This window comes from Babylonia areolata, chromosome 1 (genome assembly GCF_041734735.1).
Source record: "Babylonia areolata isolate BAREFJ2019XMU chromosome 1, ASM4173473v1, whole genome shotgun sequence".
NCBI classification, from domain to species: Eukaryota; Metazoa; Mollusca; class Gastropoda; order Neogastropoda; family Buccinidae; genus Babylonia; species Babylonia areolata.
Window position 1 is genome coordinate 88,756,232 of NC_134876.1, and position 12,892 is coordinate 88,769,123.

Genomic DNA, 12,892 nt, shown 5'->3' on the forward strand with positions numbered 1-12,892 from the left:
ATCTTGTATCAAACAATTATAAAGTGCCCATTTCTCCACAAACTTGTTATATTCCATAGTTATGTTAAAGGCATACTTGTCTATTTCATATGCCTGTTTGAGGTCCTTTTTGAACATTTGTAATGTTGGTTTTACTTTGTTGATTCTACATTTGTATATATAGAATTTAGCTGTCAATAAGATATATGAGAAACATTCATCAGTTTTCATTTTGTTATGTCCAAAAAGCACCAGTGTGTCATTCAGGTTAAGTCTATCACAATGTAAACACATTTCTTTTAAATATCTCACAAACTCCTTCCAAAAATGTTGTACATGGTTACATTCCCATAAATAATGCAGAATTGTATCTCTTTCATCCTTACAAAAATTACACATGTTATGTGGGAGTATTCCCATCTTCATCAAAACCGAATTTGTCACAAGAATATGGTAATTAATTTTCATCTGGAACCATTTCAACCTTATTTCATGGATTTTTTTTTTTTTGTATTGAAAAAAATGTTTTTCCAATCAAGCTTGTTTTCAAAAATCAAGTCCCAATTTTTACAGGCATTTGGCTTTTCTGATTTTCCAATTATTATTTCGTAGAAACATTTCGTTCCTCTTGGTGCCTTTATCATTGTAGTGTATGCTTTATTAAAGCTGATTCCATTGTGATCATTGTTTTCAAATGTTATGTTTTTTTCTCTTAAAAAACTTTTAACTGAATTAACACAACCAAAGAATTCTAACATTGGGACTCGATTTTCAATTTTATCTTGGATTTCTTGAATATTGAAAAAATGTCCATTCCCTTTCACAATGTCTCTCACATAATAAACATCTTTTCTGACCCAGTCTTCAAAATACAAGACTTTACCATCAATCTTAAATTTGTTATTGAAAAACAAAGGTTCCATCAGGATATCTTGCTCAACATGTATATCAGTTTTGTCATAAAATTCTGTGTAGCTACGAAACACATCTTTCCAAAAGGGGTTTATTATACGTCTTCCAACTGTAAGAACTACTGGGCCATATTCTTGTAACATTTCAACTTCTGGACATTCTTTTGATAATATAATTTTCCATTTTGGACGATACGACATATTGTAGCATTTTTTCAACCATGTGAGTTTTAAAGCTTTTATAAATGATAGAATATGTGGAATATTTATACCTCCGTTTTGTACACTGTGCACTGCCACTGATCTTTTAACTTTGTCCTTCTTTTTATCCCATACAAAATTAAAACACATTTTTTGCAATTCTTGAATACTGTTATCTGGTGGATTTGGAAGCATAATCCATAAGTAAATTAATTTTGACAAGATAATCGACTTAAGGACAGCTACTCTTCCTAGAGGTGTAATTGGTCTTTTTATCCACACGTTAAACAGTTTTTTTGTTTCATTGAACTTATCAGTTATATTTAAATCTATTATATTACTTAAATCATTAGTAATCCAGAGCCCAAGGATTTTAAACTGTGGTGGATTCCAATTCATTTTCAAATTTGATAAATAAACTGTATCACAATTACGCTTATTTCCCAGCCATACATTGCATGTTTTTTCGTGATTTAATTTGAGTCCTGAGACTGTTTCAAAATCTTCTAGTTCTTTGAACAGTTCTCCATATGATTTTTTGTCACCCTCTAAAAGATAAGACGTATCATCAGCAAACTGGCTAATCTTAAATTCTACCTCTGATATCTTAATACCTTTTATGTTTGTATTTTGGCGAATTTTGCAAGCCATTATCTCTGCGCACAAAATAAACAAATATGGCGAGAGTGGGTCTCCCTGTCTACAGCCTCGTTCAATCTGTATACTTGTAGATACTTTACCATTAACTACTATTGAGGATTTCATATTGGTGTAGAACGCTTTTACCCATCTACGAATATCCTCACCAAAACCCAAATGTTTTAAAACTTTATGCAAATATTTCCAACTAACTGAATCAAAAGCCTTTTCAAAGTCTATTGAAACTAATAGTCCTGGTAGATTTTTTTCCTTCAAGTAATAGATTATATCATAAATAAGCCTTAGATTATCTCCTATATATCTGCCAGATACAAAACCCGTTTGATCTTCATTAATAAGTTTATCCAAGACTGTTTTCATTATATTTGCGATGCAGGTAGAACCAATTTTATAAGTTACGTTTAACAGTGATATTGGACGCCAGTTTTTAAGATATTCTCTGGGTTTATCTCCTTTTGGTAGGCAAATTATGATACCTTCTCTCTGTGTAATGGACATCTCTTTTTTTCTCAAACCCTTCATTTAAAGATCGTACAACAATACCACCTATCTGTTTCCAGAAAAAAATGAAGAAATCAACTGTCATTCCATCTGTTCCTGGGCTTTTACCATTTTTCATATTTTTTAGTGCTAGTGATGCCTCATTCAAAGTTAATTTACCTTCTATCGAGTTGGCTTCTGTCTCTGTTAGTTTAGGCGAATTATTAACGTACTTTTCTAACTTAATGTCTTTTACTTCCTGCTCCTCATACAATTTGTTGTAATACTCTTTCGTTTCTTGCAGCATATCTTCTGTCTTATCTAAATTTCTACCATTCTTAGATACTAGTTTAAACATTTGTTTGCTAACATAATGTCTCTTTTCAAGGTTACAAAAATATTTTGATACCTTTTCTCCTTCCGCTGCCCATCTAGCTTTGCTTCTTAACAATATTCCTTGTATTTTAGTTTTTCTTAGTGTAATTAAACTATTCTTCTTCTCTTGTATTTGCTGTAAATCTTCCTCAGATTTACAACTTTTACTTTCTAAGCTTGTAATTTCTTCTTCAAGTTGCTTTTCTGTTTGTGTGTCCTTGTTCTTCTTTCTAGAACTATACTCTATTGATTGTTTCCTTATTTCCATTATCAAGGTATCTAAGAATAACTGATCCGATATGGTAAATTGTAAATGTTCTATGGGAATATTACATATTTCTGATCTATTATATACTAGTGCAGCATACTGTTCTTTTATGTTTTCAATTGTATTATTTATCATATCTACATATTCTTTATCTTTTAAAAGTGATGAGTTGAATTTCCAAAAATTCCTTGACCGAGTATCTTTTCTAAACTCAAACTTTATTGAAATAAAAGAATGATCACTCCTATAACCGAACAAAATGTCTACATATTTTACATTAGCTAGTGAATTTTCGGATATTAAGAAAAAGTCTAATCTAGCTTGCTGCAGTGGATTTAATCTTCTCCATGTAAATCTATGTATTTCTGGGTTTATTTCCCGCCATATATCTACCAGTTCTAGATCACCTGTCAATTTAATAACTTCTGTTTGTGCCTTAGGATTGTTAACATGTTTGTAATTACTGTAATCTAATGGTGGATTCAAAACTAGATTCCAGTACCCTCCAATTACTATTTTTTCGGATTCCAGTTCTTTAATCTTATTACTTAATTCTACATAAAACTGAGGATTATCCCTATTCGGACCATAAATATTTACCAGTGCGATATTTCTTTCCATAGTTTGAATTGATATGATCAGATAGTTGCCATGAACATCCTTAATTATATTTTTTACTTTGAAATCAAAATTATTATTAAACAGAATTGCTACGCCTCTTGATTGTGATGTATATGATGCAAAAAAGCATTCATATCCCCATTCAGCTCTTATCTGTCTCTCTTGTTTACTTACAAAGTGGGTATCTTGCAGGAAATATATTGACGTATTTTTTTGTCTAAGAAACTGAAAGACATCACGTCTTTTTTGAAAGTCACCTAGGCCCTGAACATTAGCTGAAATTATTGAAAGACTAGACATTAATTATAGTCTAAAGATTTCATATCTACCCCTCTGTACATGATCTGATAAACCCTGTCTGTTTTTATCAAAATCGAACATAAAAATAAAAAAAGAAAAGAATGGTTCAAAGTCAAACATAAACATAAACAAAGAACAGAATGGTTATTACACGTATATAATGTTCCACAGAAAATACACATACATATAAAACAAAAACAAAACAATACGGCACTAACACTGAGTACTGAAAGAAAAAAAAGAAAAACAATCAAAAAGGCTGATAATCTGGACTTTCGCTCTCGAGCAAAAAGTGCAATCCATAATTTTTTGAACAATATTCTTTTAAAGCATGGACAGGAGCTAACCACAAAAAGGTACATATATAAATAAATAGATAAATAAATAAAATTAAAAAAATAAAAATAAAAGAGGTTTGCTTGTATGTATGTGTATGTATGGGGGACCGGGGTTGGGTAGGGATGAGGAAGGGAGATGTGTGTGTGTGTAGGTGTGGGCGTGCAGGGAACCGAAACAGGTTCCATCAAACTGTCCTTTATCCATCCAGCTGGGCACAAACCATGTTCACTGTTCATCCTGACATGCCTCTGACCTTGACCTTCAGGCAAAACTCACGGGGGGGGGGGGGGGGGGGGGGGGCGGGGTGGGGGGGGGGGGGAACTTCATGCACAATTAAAAAAAAAAAAATTTCCTTTTCCCCTTACCTTTTTTTTTCATCATCTAAACACCTCAACCTGTCTTTGGATAAAACAACAACAAAAAAAACAACAAACAACAACCAACAAACAAACAAAAAACAAACAAACAAAAAAAAAAACACACACACACACACAAATGGATGCGTGCGTGTGTGTGTATGTGTGTGTGTGTGTGTGTGTGTGTGTGTGTGTGTGTGTGTGTGTGTGCGCACACGTGTGCGAACAAGTGAGGAATTGTGTATGGGTGGATGTGCTTGGGTGAGTGAGTGTGTGCGTTTTACAAATATCTGGGGGAAATAAGAAAAAAACAGCCACAACAACAAAACCACCACCCCCATATTACTTTTATCACACATTTCAGAAACAGCAAATGAAACCACTTCCTGTAGGGATGAGCGGCCCGGAGGTCTGTTCTGCATTTCAAATCATACTGCATCCCTCCCCAATCAAAGAATACACACATCAAAGAAAGAAAAATCAAAACCCCAAGACACCCCACTTCCCCCTTAAGTTTGAATCTTGGCATTATTGACATCGAATAGTTTACCAAGTGAAGCAATGGAGGAGCACATATTTTAGTATTGCTATGACTGCACTTGCTACGTGTTATTAAAATGCGCGCGTTCCTGAAGGGTTGGATGCAAATATTAATTTGTGTGTGTGCAGTGTGTGTGTATGTGTGTGTGTGTGTGTGTGTGTGTGTGTGTGTGTGTATGCGCGCGCGCGCGCGCGCGCGGGAGAAGCATGTATGGCTGTGTGTGCATGGGTGGGTGAGTGAGTGAGTGCGTGCGTGCGTGTGTGTGTGTGTGTAGGTGTGTAGGTGTGTGTGTGTGTGTGTGTGTGTGTGTGTGTGTGTGTGTGTGTGTGTGTGTGTGTGTGTTGCAGAAAAGAACAAAAAACCAAAAACAAAACAGAAAAAAAAGAAAAAAAGATTGATCTGTTCACAAACCCATTTAGCTGTGAAAAAACAACAACAACAAAAAACAACAATAACAACAACAACAACAACAACAAAAATCACGTGTTCTCTGTTTACCCCGTGTTGCACATGGCAGGCGCGGGTGTACATTTTCATACATTTCTATCTGTTGACATGTCCTTAAATCTGACCACTCATAATGATAATGAAAATAACTGTAACGCAGGTACAACTTCACAGACAAAAACATTCATAACTCTGGCACGCTAGACTAGACAGTAAAAATACCAGCCGGCCAATCACATATCTCAGACGAGGAGTGAAGCAATAATCTTTACACTCAGAAAACAAGTGGGTCAAAACAACACCCAATGTCAACAATCTAAATTGGAAAGAAATCAGAATGTTGTATGTTGATTTAAAGATGTCACTTTAAAATAATATTTACCCAGAAACAAATATCTGGGGGAAAAAACAAAAAGATACAAAACTACAACTACAACAACAACAACAAAACCACCACCACCATATTACTTTATCACACATTTCAAAAACAGCAAATAAAACCACTTCCTGTAGGGAGGAGCGGCCCGGAGGTCTGTTCTACATTTCAAATCACACTGCATCACTCCCCAATCAAATACACACACATCAAAGAAAGAAAAATCAAAACTCTGTGTTTGTGTGTGCGTGCTCGTGTGTGTGCGCGTGCGTGTGTGTGTGCTTATGCATGTGCGTGCGTGCACGCACTCATGTGTGTGTGTGTGTGTGTGTGTGTGTGTGTGTGTGTGTGTGTGTGTGTGTGTGTGTGTGTGAGTGTTGGACTAGAGATAAATCGTGATTGCCATTCCTTCTTACATTTCAAAGAAAGCTTAGGTTTTAGCTCTGTTATCTAATATTCCATATCTGCCCGGCACAGAAAAGAAAATAGTTTTTTTTTCCTTTTGTTTGTTCTCTTTTGTTGTTGTTTTTGATATTTCGCCAAATTCACTCTCTGATCTGTTACCCTCGAATGTTTTCGGACATTTTTCATCTGTTTAAAATGTCACTTTTTGAATATCTCATGAAAAAGAAAAATAGTGTACAATGAGTAATGAAACTGTAATGAGACTGTTTACAGTAAATAAATAAGAAAATCAAGAGGTATTGATAACAGGATTGAGGGGTTCCAGTGAACAACATCCATCCCACTTTGAACAGTGCATATATAGTTGTGACAATGTCACCGCGTCACGATACAATATCACTATAGCTGTAACATCGCAGGCATTGAAGCGTTTCATTTACTTTCATTGTTTTATACATCAGATGGCGCCAACATTTGGTGCGAGCGATTGTTATGGCAAACATGTTGAATGTTATTTACCGAAATTGAAAAAAACAGATGCTATTTCAGGCGTACCGCTCGCACACGAGTGAGTGTGTAAATGTGTGAGCGTGCAAGCGTACATGCATTCATACTCATGTACTTCTGTCTGGGTATGCACAGGTGCATTAGGACGTGTATGTATGTAAACGTGGAGCTGAGATTTAAAAAAAAAAAAAAAAAAAAAAAAAAAAAGGACGGTAATCATCAGTAAATATCATTCGGATAAATAACCATAGATGTAGGTACGATAAAGCCTGGAGTGTACCAAACGTCCTTGAACTCATCGTCCTTGACCAGTGATTTGTAAGTGAACGTATCCGTCCCGCCCATGCAATGACACGGCCATGTCCAGTCTACCCATACTCATGCCCATCCCAGCTTCAGCAGATTTAGCTAGTTTTAACCCTTGACTGACAGGGAAAAAAACGCAGTAGAAAGAGGTGTTTCAACCATAAAGCAATACCCATACCAATCAGTGAAAAACTGAGAAAGCATTCTGAAGATATTCCACTCCAGATCAAATGTGTGAATTTTTAGCCTTCTAGAGATATGTCCCCCATCGTTTTATGACGTCAGCAATTACGTCACTATGGACGTAAGTGCTGCGTCCTGAGGCAGGCAAGAGTTGTTGTGTTTTTTTGTTTGTTTGTTTTTTTAACTCTCTCCACAGGCGGACTGACAATAAAACAATCGATGAATTGACAGAACTGGAATCCCTGTGAGTTCCCCATGAGCGTTGCGTGGGTCGCAGAAACGCCAAGAAGCTAGTAGTAAGCACCCGTAAGTCTTGAGAGACTACGGAGTTGTGCTGTGGGTGATGTTTCTGGTGCAGCATCGGCTGTGGCTGAACAGGCCTTTTCGAGAATCACAGCCTCTCCCACGCCTTGCACAGACGAGATCTGATGCTGGTCTGTCCGTCAGACTTTTTGGGACATCCTTCTCCGCCATTTCACCTCTGACTGCTGGGTGTCTCATCAAACATGGAGAGGCCTTTCTGCACTGTCTGCCTCCAGAATGATCGTTCGGAGATTACGGCTTCCCTCATGTCTGGGTTTTTTATGTCTAGGGTCCTTGGGTCTCTTTTGCATACATCGTTATAGCATAATTATTTGGGGTCTTCCTGTGGGACGCTATCCTTCAGCCAGCTCTCCGCTCTGGAGGTCCCTGGGTATTCGGCAGTCGTCCATTCGCACGACGCGTCGGAACCAGCGCCTGCGTCTTTGCATAAGGAGTGTGTAAATGATGGGGACCCCACGAGCCATTCCGAAGCGATAATGAAAACAAAAATATTTATGCAGCTAATGTAAGGGTAAAACCAGCAAAAAGAACCTACCGGCGGATTAGATGATTATTGACTCTGCATTAGGGGTTCTTGGTTTTCGCTCTTTGTTTCCATGACGACTAATCCACTCGAATACCAACATACGTCTTCCATAATAAAACCGAGCGATATCATGTTTTATCACAGGCCTGGTTTCAAGTCTCCATCAGATAGTCAGGTCGTTTCCATCTGGTACCGTGTCCCCAAGGCGACCAACGTTGCGTGTCAGTTGAGAGGCGAGGGGAATCGACTGTTCAACCTTTCTACCTTATGGGTAACTTGACAGTTTGGGAAGTATCTTCAGGGAAAGAGAATTTCTCGTCTTTCGAGATCATCACGCAGAGTGTCCAGTGGGGTATGTGCGATCACCTGTTCTCTCTCCCCCCCCCCTCTCTCTCTCTCTCTCTCTCTCTCTCTCTATATATATATATATATATATATATTACACACACACACACACACACACATCCGAACATATCGCAGCCCTCACGACGCGCGCGCGCGCACACACACACACACACACACACAACGCGCGTGCGCAGAAATACACAAGCATGACTGAAACCCACAGAGGAATTCCGGTCTGGAGAGGGTATGACTCATGAACCTGTTGTCAAAAGATATAACCGATGTCACATTAAGGCGGATCTTTGACGTCAAAACGTCAGCTGTCTTCCCAATTCCCATGACTGCACAGACATAACCGTTTATTGTAAAACAAAAGGGGACATAATAATCGAATTTCCGACTCTCATATGGTAGTCATTGTGACAAAGGGATTCTGTGCAAACACACACACACACACACACACACACACACACACACACACACACACACACACACTGTGAGACAAATATACTGTGGAGTGATGGCATAGGGGTAACGCGTCCGCCTAGGAAGCGAGAGAATTTGAGCGTGCTGGTTCGAATCACGGCTCAGCCGCCGATATTTTCTCCCCCTCCACTAGACCTTGAGTGGTGGTCTGGACGCTAGTCATTCGGATGAGACGATAAACCGAGGTCCCGTGTGCAGCATGCACTTAGCGCACGTAAAAGAACCCACGGCAACAAAGGGGTTGTCCCTGGCAAAATTCTGTAGGAAAATCCACTTCGATAGGAAAACAAATAAAAGTGCACGCAGGAAAAAATACCAAAAAAATGGGTGGCGCTGTAGTATAGCGACGCGCTCTCCATGCGGGAGAGCAGCCCGAATTTCACACAGAGAAATCTGTTGTGATAAAAAGAAATACAAATACAAATAAAACATCCTCGAACACGACTACAGCACGTCCATCCCATTCACTCACACACATACTTCCTCATATGATGCAAATCCATTGCCAAAACAAGCACATACAATACATTTCATAGATATTCAAAATAAGCATTATACTAATAGACCGCGTGTGTGAATGTGTGTGTGTGTGTGTGTGTGTGTGTGTGTGTGTGTGTGTGTGTGTGGAATTCACATTACGCTGAAAGAAATATTAGTTTGAAATTGACGAGGATTCTCAAAGTAAGAAATAACATGAAACGATTAGGGATGGAAATAATGTTTCGATGTTTTCATTTAGATTTATGCAAATTCATCTTAACTGAGTTCGAAATCCGCCATGCACCAAAAGGCAGAAAAAACTAAATTGATTGAAATTTAACTGCTGTGAACATTAGTGTGATTTATGCAGCCTTCAAAATAATGGAAAATTATGATGGACAGACAGACACTGAGAGAGAGAGAGACAGAGAGAGACACACACAGAGACAGACAGACAGACACACAGAGAAACAGAGACAGAGAGAGTGAGTGAGTGAGTGACACACACACACACACACACATACACAGAGAGAGAGAGGCAGAGAGAGAGACAGAGAGAGAGACAGGGACACAGAGACAGGGACAGAGAGAGATGCTTCAGACACTTTTCTTTTTTTTACAAAGGCTCTTATGTCAATGCGTACAGTTCTCACGTGAAACGTTAAGGATAGAGAGACGGGGTGGGAGGGGGTTGAGAGGGGCGGGGTGGGAGGCAGGGGTGGGGGTGGGTGGGTCGGAGGTGGCGGAGGAGGAGGAAGAAGAAGAGAGAGAAGTTGAAGTTGAAAAGAGACGGTGACAGGAGGGGGGTGGAAGCAAGATTAAGGAATAGGGGGTGGGGGAGGGGGTGGCTGTGGAGGAAGAGGGGGCGGGGGGGGGGGGGGGGGGGTAGAATGAGAGGCAGAGGAATGGGAGGCAGAGTAAGAGGGAAGCACGGGAAGAGATGGATGGAGCGACTTCACGACGATACGTAGGAGAGGGAGAAAGAGAGAGAGAGAGACAGAGACAGAGGGAGGGCAGAGACAGAAAGAGAGAGTGTGTGTCAGACACACACAGAGAGAACTCAGAACTCAGACCTCAAAACGTTTTTTTTTTTCAAGGATTAAGATTTTAGGCATGGCCCCCTAGTTCTTCCAATTTGAGAGACAGGGAGAGAAACAAGGGGAGAGAAAGAGAGAGAGAAAAAAAAGAGAGAAAGAAACAGAGTGAGAGAGAGGGGGGAGAGAGAGGGCGGGGGTGATGACAGAGATGGTGACACGTGTGTGTGTGTGTGTGTGTGTGTGTGTGTGTGTGTGTGTGTGTGTGTGTGTGTGTGTGTGTGTGTAAGAGAAAATATAATATGATATGATATAGCATAACATATATGTATGTACATTTATGTGCACTTTATCATGAAGGCTCTTCGTGAACATGAAAGATAAAACAGAAGAAACGTGGAAAAGAAAAAAAGAAAATACAGAGGGAAAAATGACAAGCACTCGTCTACTCTGTATTAGAATCTCTTGGACTCTCTCTCTCTCTCTCTCCACACACACACACACACACACACACACACACACACACACACACACACACACACACCTCTACTTCCTTCCGTATAAAACTTTTGATGCGCTGAAGACAAAGTATAGTAAAAATGTTACATGCATCTGTGGTAAGCAGTTCAGCTTGCATCGTTGTTTGTTTCACTATCAGCAGTTACGTACCTTCTGGCCCAAGTATTTCAAAGAGAATATGCAGATGATTTTTGGAAAGTTATTTCTGACGAGTTCTTATGGTCGAACCTTCTCAGGCATTTGTTCATAGACCTATTTCTACATTCCTTTAATGTACTTCAGAATTATGTTAATGATTTATGATTATTATTATTATCATTATTGAATTGTTATTGTTAAATGTAATTGCATGTTAGTTATGCATTTTTTGAAGTTTTCTACCTTTTCTGTTTTCCTCTTCCCTCTCCCCCCAACCCCCCCCCCCCCCGCCCCCGCACAAACACACGCACTTTTTTTTTTATCGTCTAATATCACTGACAGTGAAAAGACGCTAAACTAAAGAACGAACACACACACACACACACACACACACACACACACACACACACACACACACACACACACACACACACCATACAGACAGGCAGAGAGGGAGGGAGAGAGACAGACAGACAGAGACGGAGAGTGTGGTATAATGCAATGTTATATAGGTACTGTTTCATATGAGGCGCTCAGAGCCCATCTTCGGGGAGTTTGCGCCACATAAATACAATATAGTAGAAGTAGTAGTAGTAGTAGTAGTAGTTGTAGATAATGGAAAGACACGAAGTCAACAGACCCATACAACATGGTTCTGAATAAAATGAACACAGACACAGAGACACAGACACACGCCCCGCTCCCCACATGTCACCCCCTCCACACACACGCACACACACACACACACATACACGCATGCACGCACACACACACACACACACACACACACACACAACACACACACACGCATGCACGCACGCACACACACACACACGCACGCACGCACGCACACACACATACACACACACGCACGCACGCACACACACACACATACACACACACGCACACACACACACACACACACACACGCACACACATGCACACACGCACACACACACATACACACACACACATGAGAAGACAAGACAAGACAAGACAAAACCATGCTTATTTCAGTAATCCCCCCCCCCCCCGCCCCCTCCAATCCACAGACAGATCAAACGTGACAAATAAACCACGGACAAGCTAGATCGGCTTTACCTGACACATGCCCAGATCACCAGGATGTTGCCCATCACCGCCGTCAGTGCCAGCAGGATCATGTAGACGCCGATCAACCGGTGCTGCCAGGAGGGCAAAGGGTCAAGGCCGCGCCAGTGGCTGTGGCGCAGGTGGTCTCCCTGGGCGACCGGACGCAGGATCGAGGTCAAGGTCGTTTCCTGGGTGACGACGATGGTGATGGCGTTAGTCGTGGAGGGGAGGAGGCATTTGAGATCCTCGCTTCTCAACAGGGACTGCAGCTGGGGGAAAGGCTGGTACGGCATCGTGCCACGCGGGGGCTGATGCAGCTGACACAGTCTGTGTGGGTGGTGCTGGGCTGTTGTGGTGAACATCAGTGCTGAGACTTTGCGTACATCAACGCTGCTGCCGTTGCTGTTGCTCCTGTTATCATTGTTTGATATATTGTCTCTGCTGCCGTTGTTATCCAGTTTTCTTCTATTTCAGGGGCGGTTCGCTCTCAGTCAAAGGGACACACGACACCGTGCACTTCTCCAATGTCCACACATCGTCGGGTTTTTCCCCCGTCTGTTGCCTGTTGGTAGACTGGATGGAAGTGAGATTTGCGCATTATCCGCATACTCATGATATATTGAATATACTCATAATATCTGTGGGTTTTAAGACACTTCGTTGCAGAAGGGAGGCAAGACGTGCATGACAACC

General features: G+C 40.4%; 1 protein-coding gene across 1 annotated transcript in view; it reads right to left on the minus strand.

Moving 5' to 3' along the window:
- LOC143291033 (rhodopsin-like) overlaps nt 1-12,492 on the minus strand; it is a 69,843-nt gene extending 57,351 nt beyond the window's left edge. The window contains exon 1 of the mRNA XM_076600653.1: nt 12,209-12,492. Coding sequence (XP_076456768.1) covers nt 12,209-12,492 — 284 coding nt within the window. The remainder of the gene's footprint in view (nt 1-12,208) is intronic.
- Between the last annotated feature and the right edge of the window lie 400 nt (nt 12,493-12,892).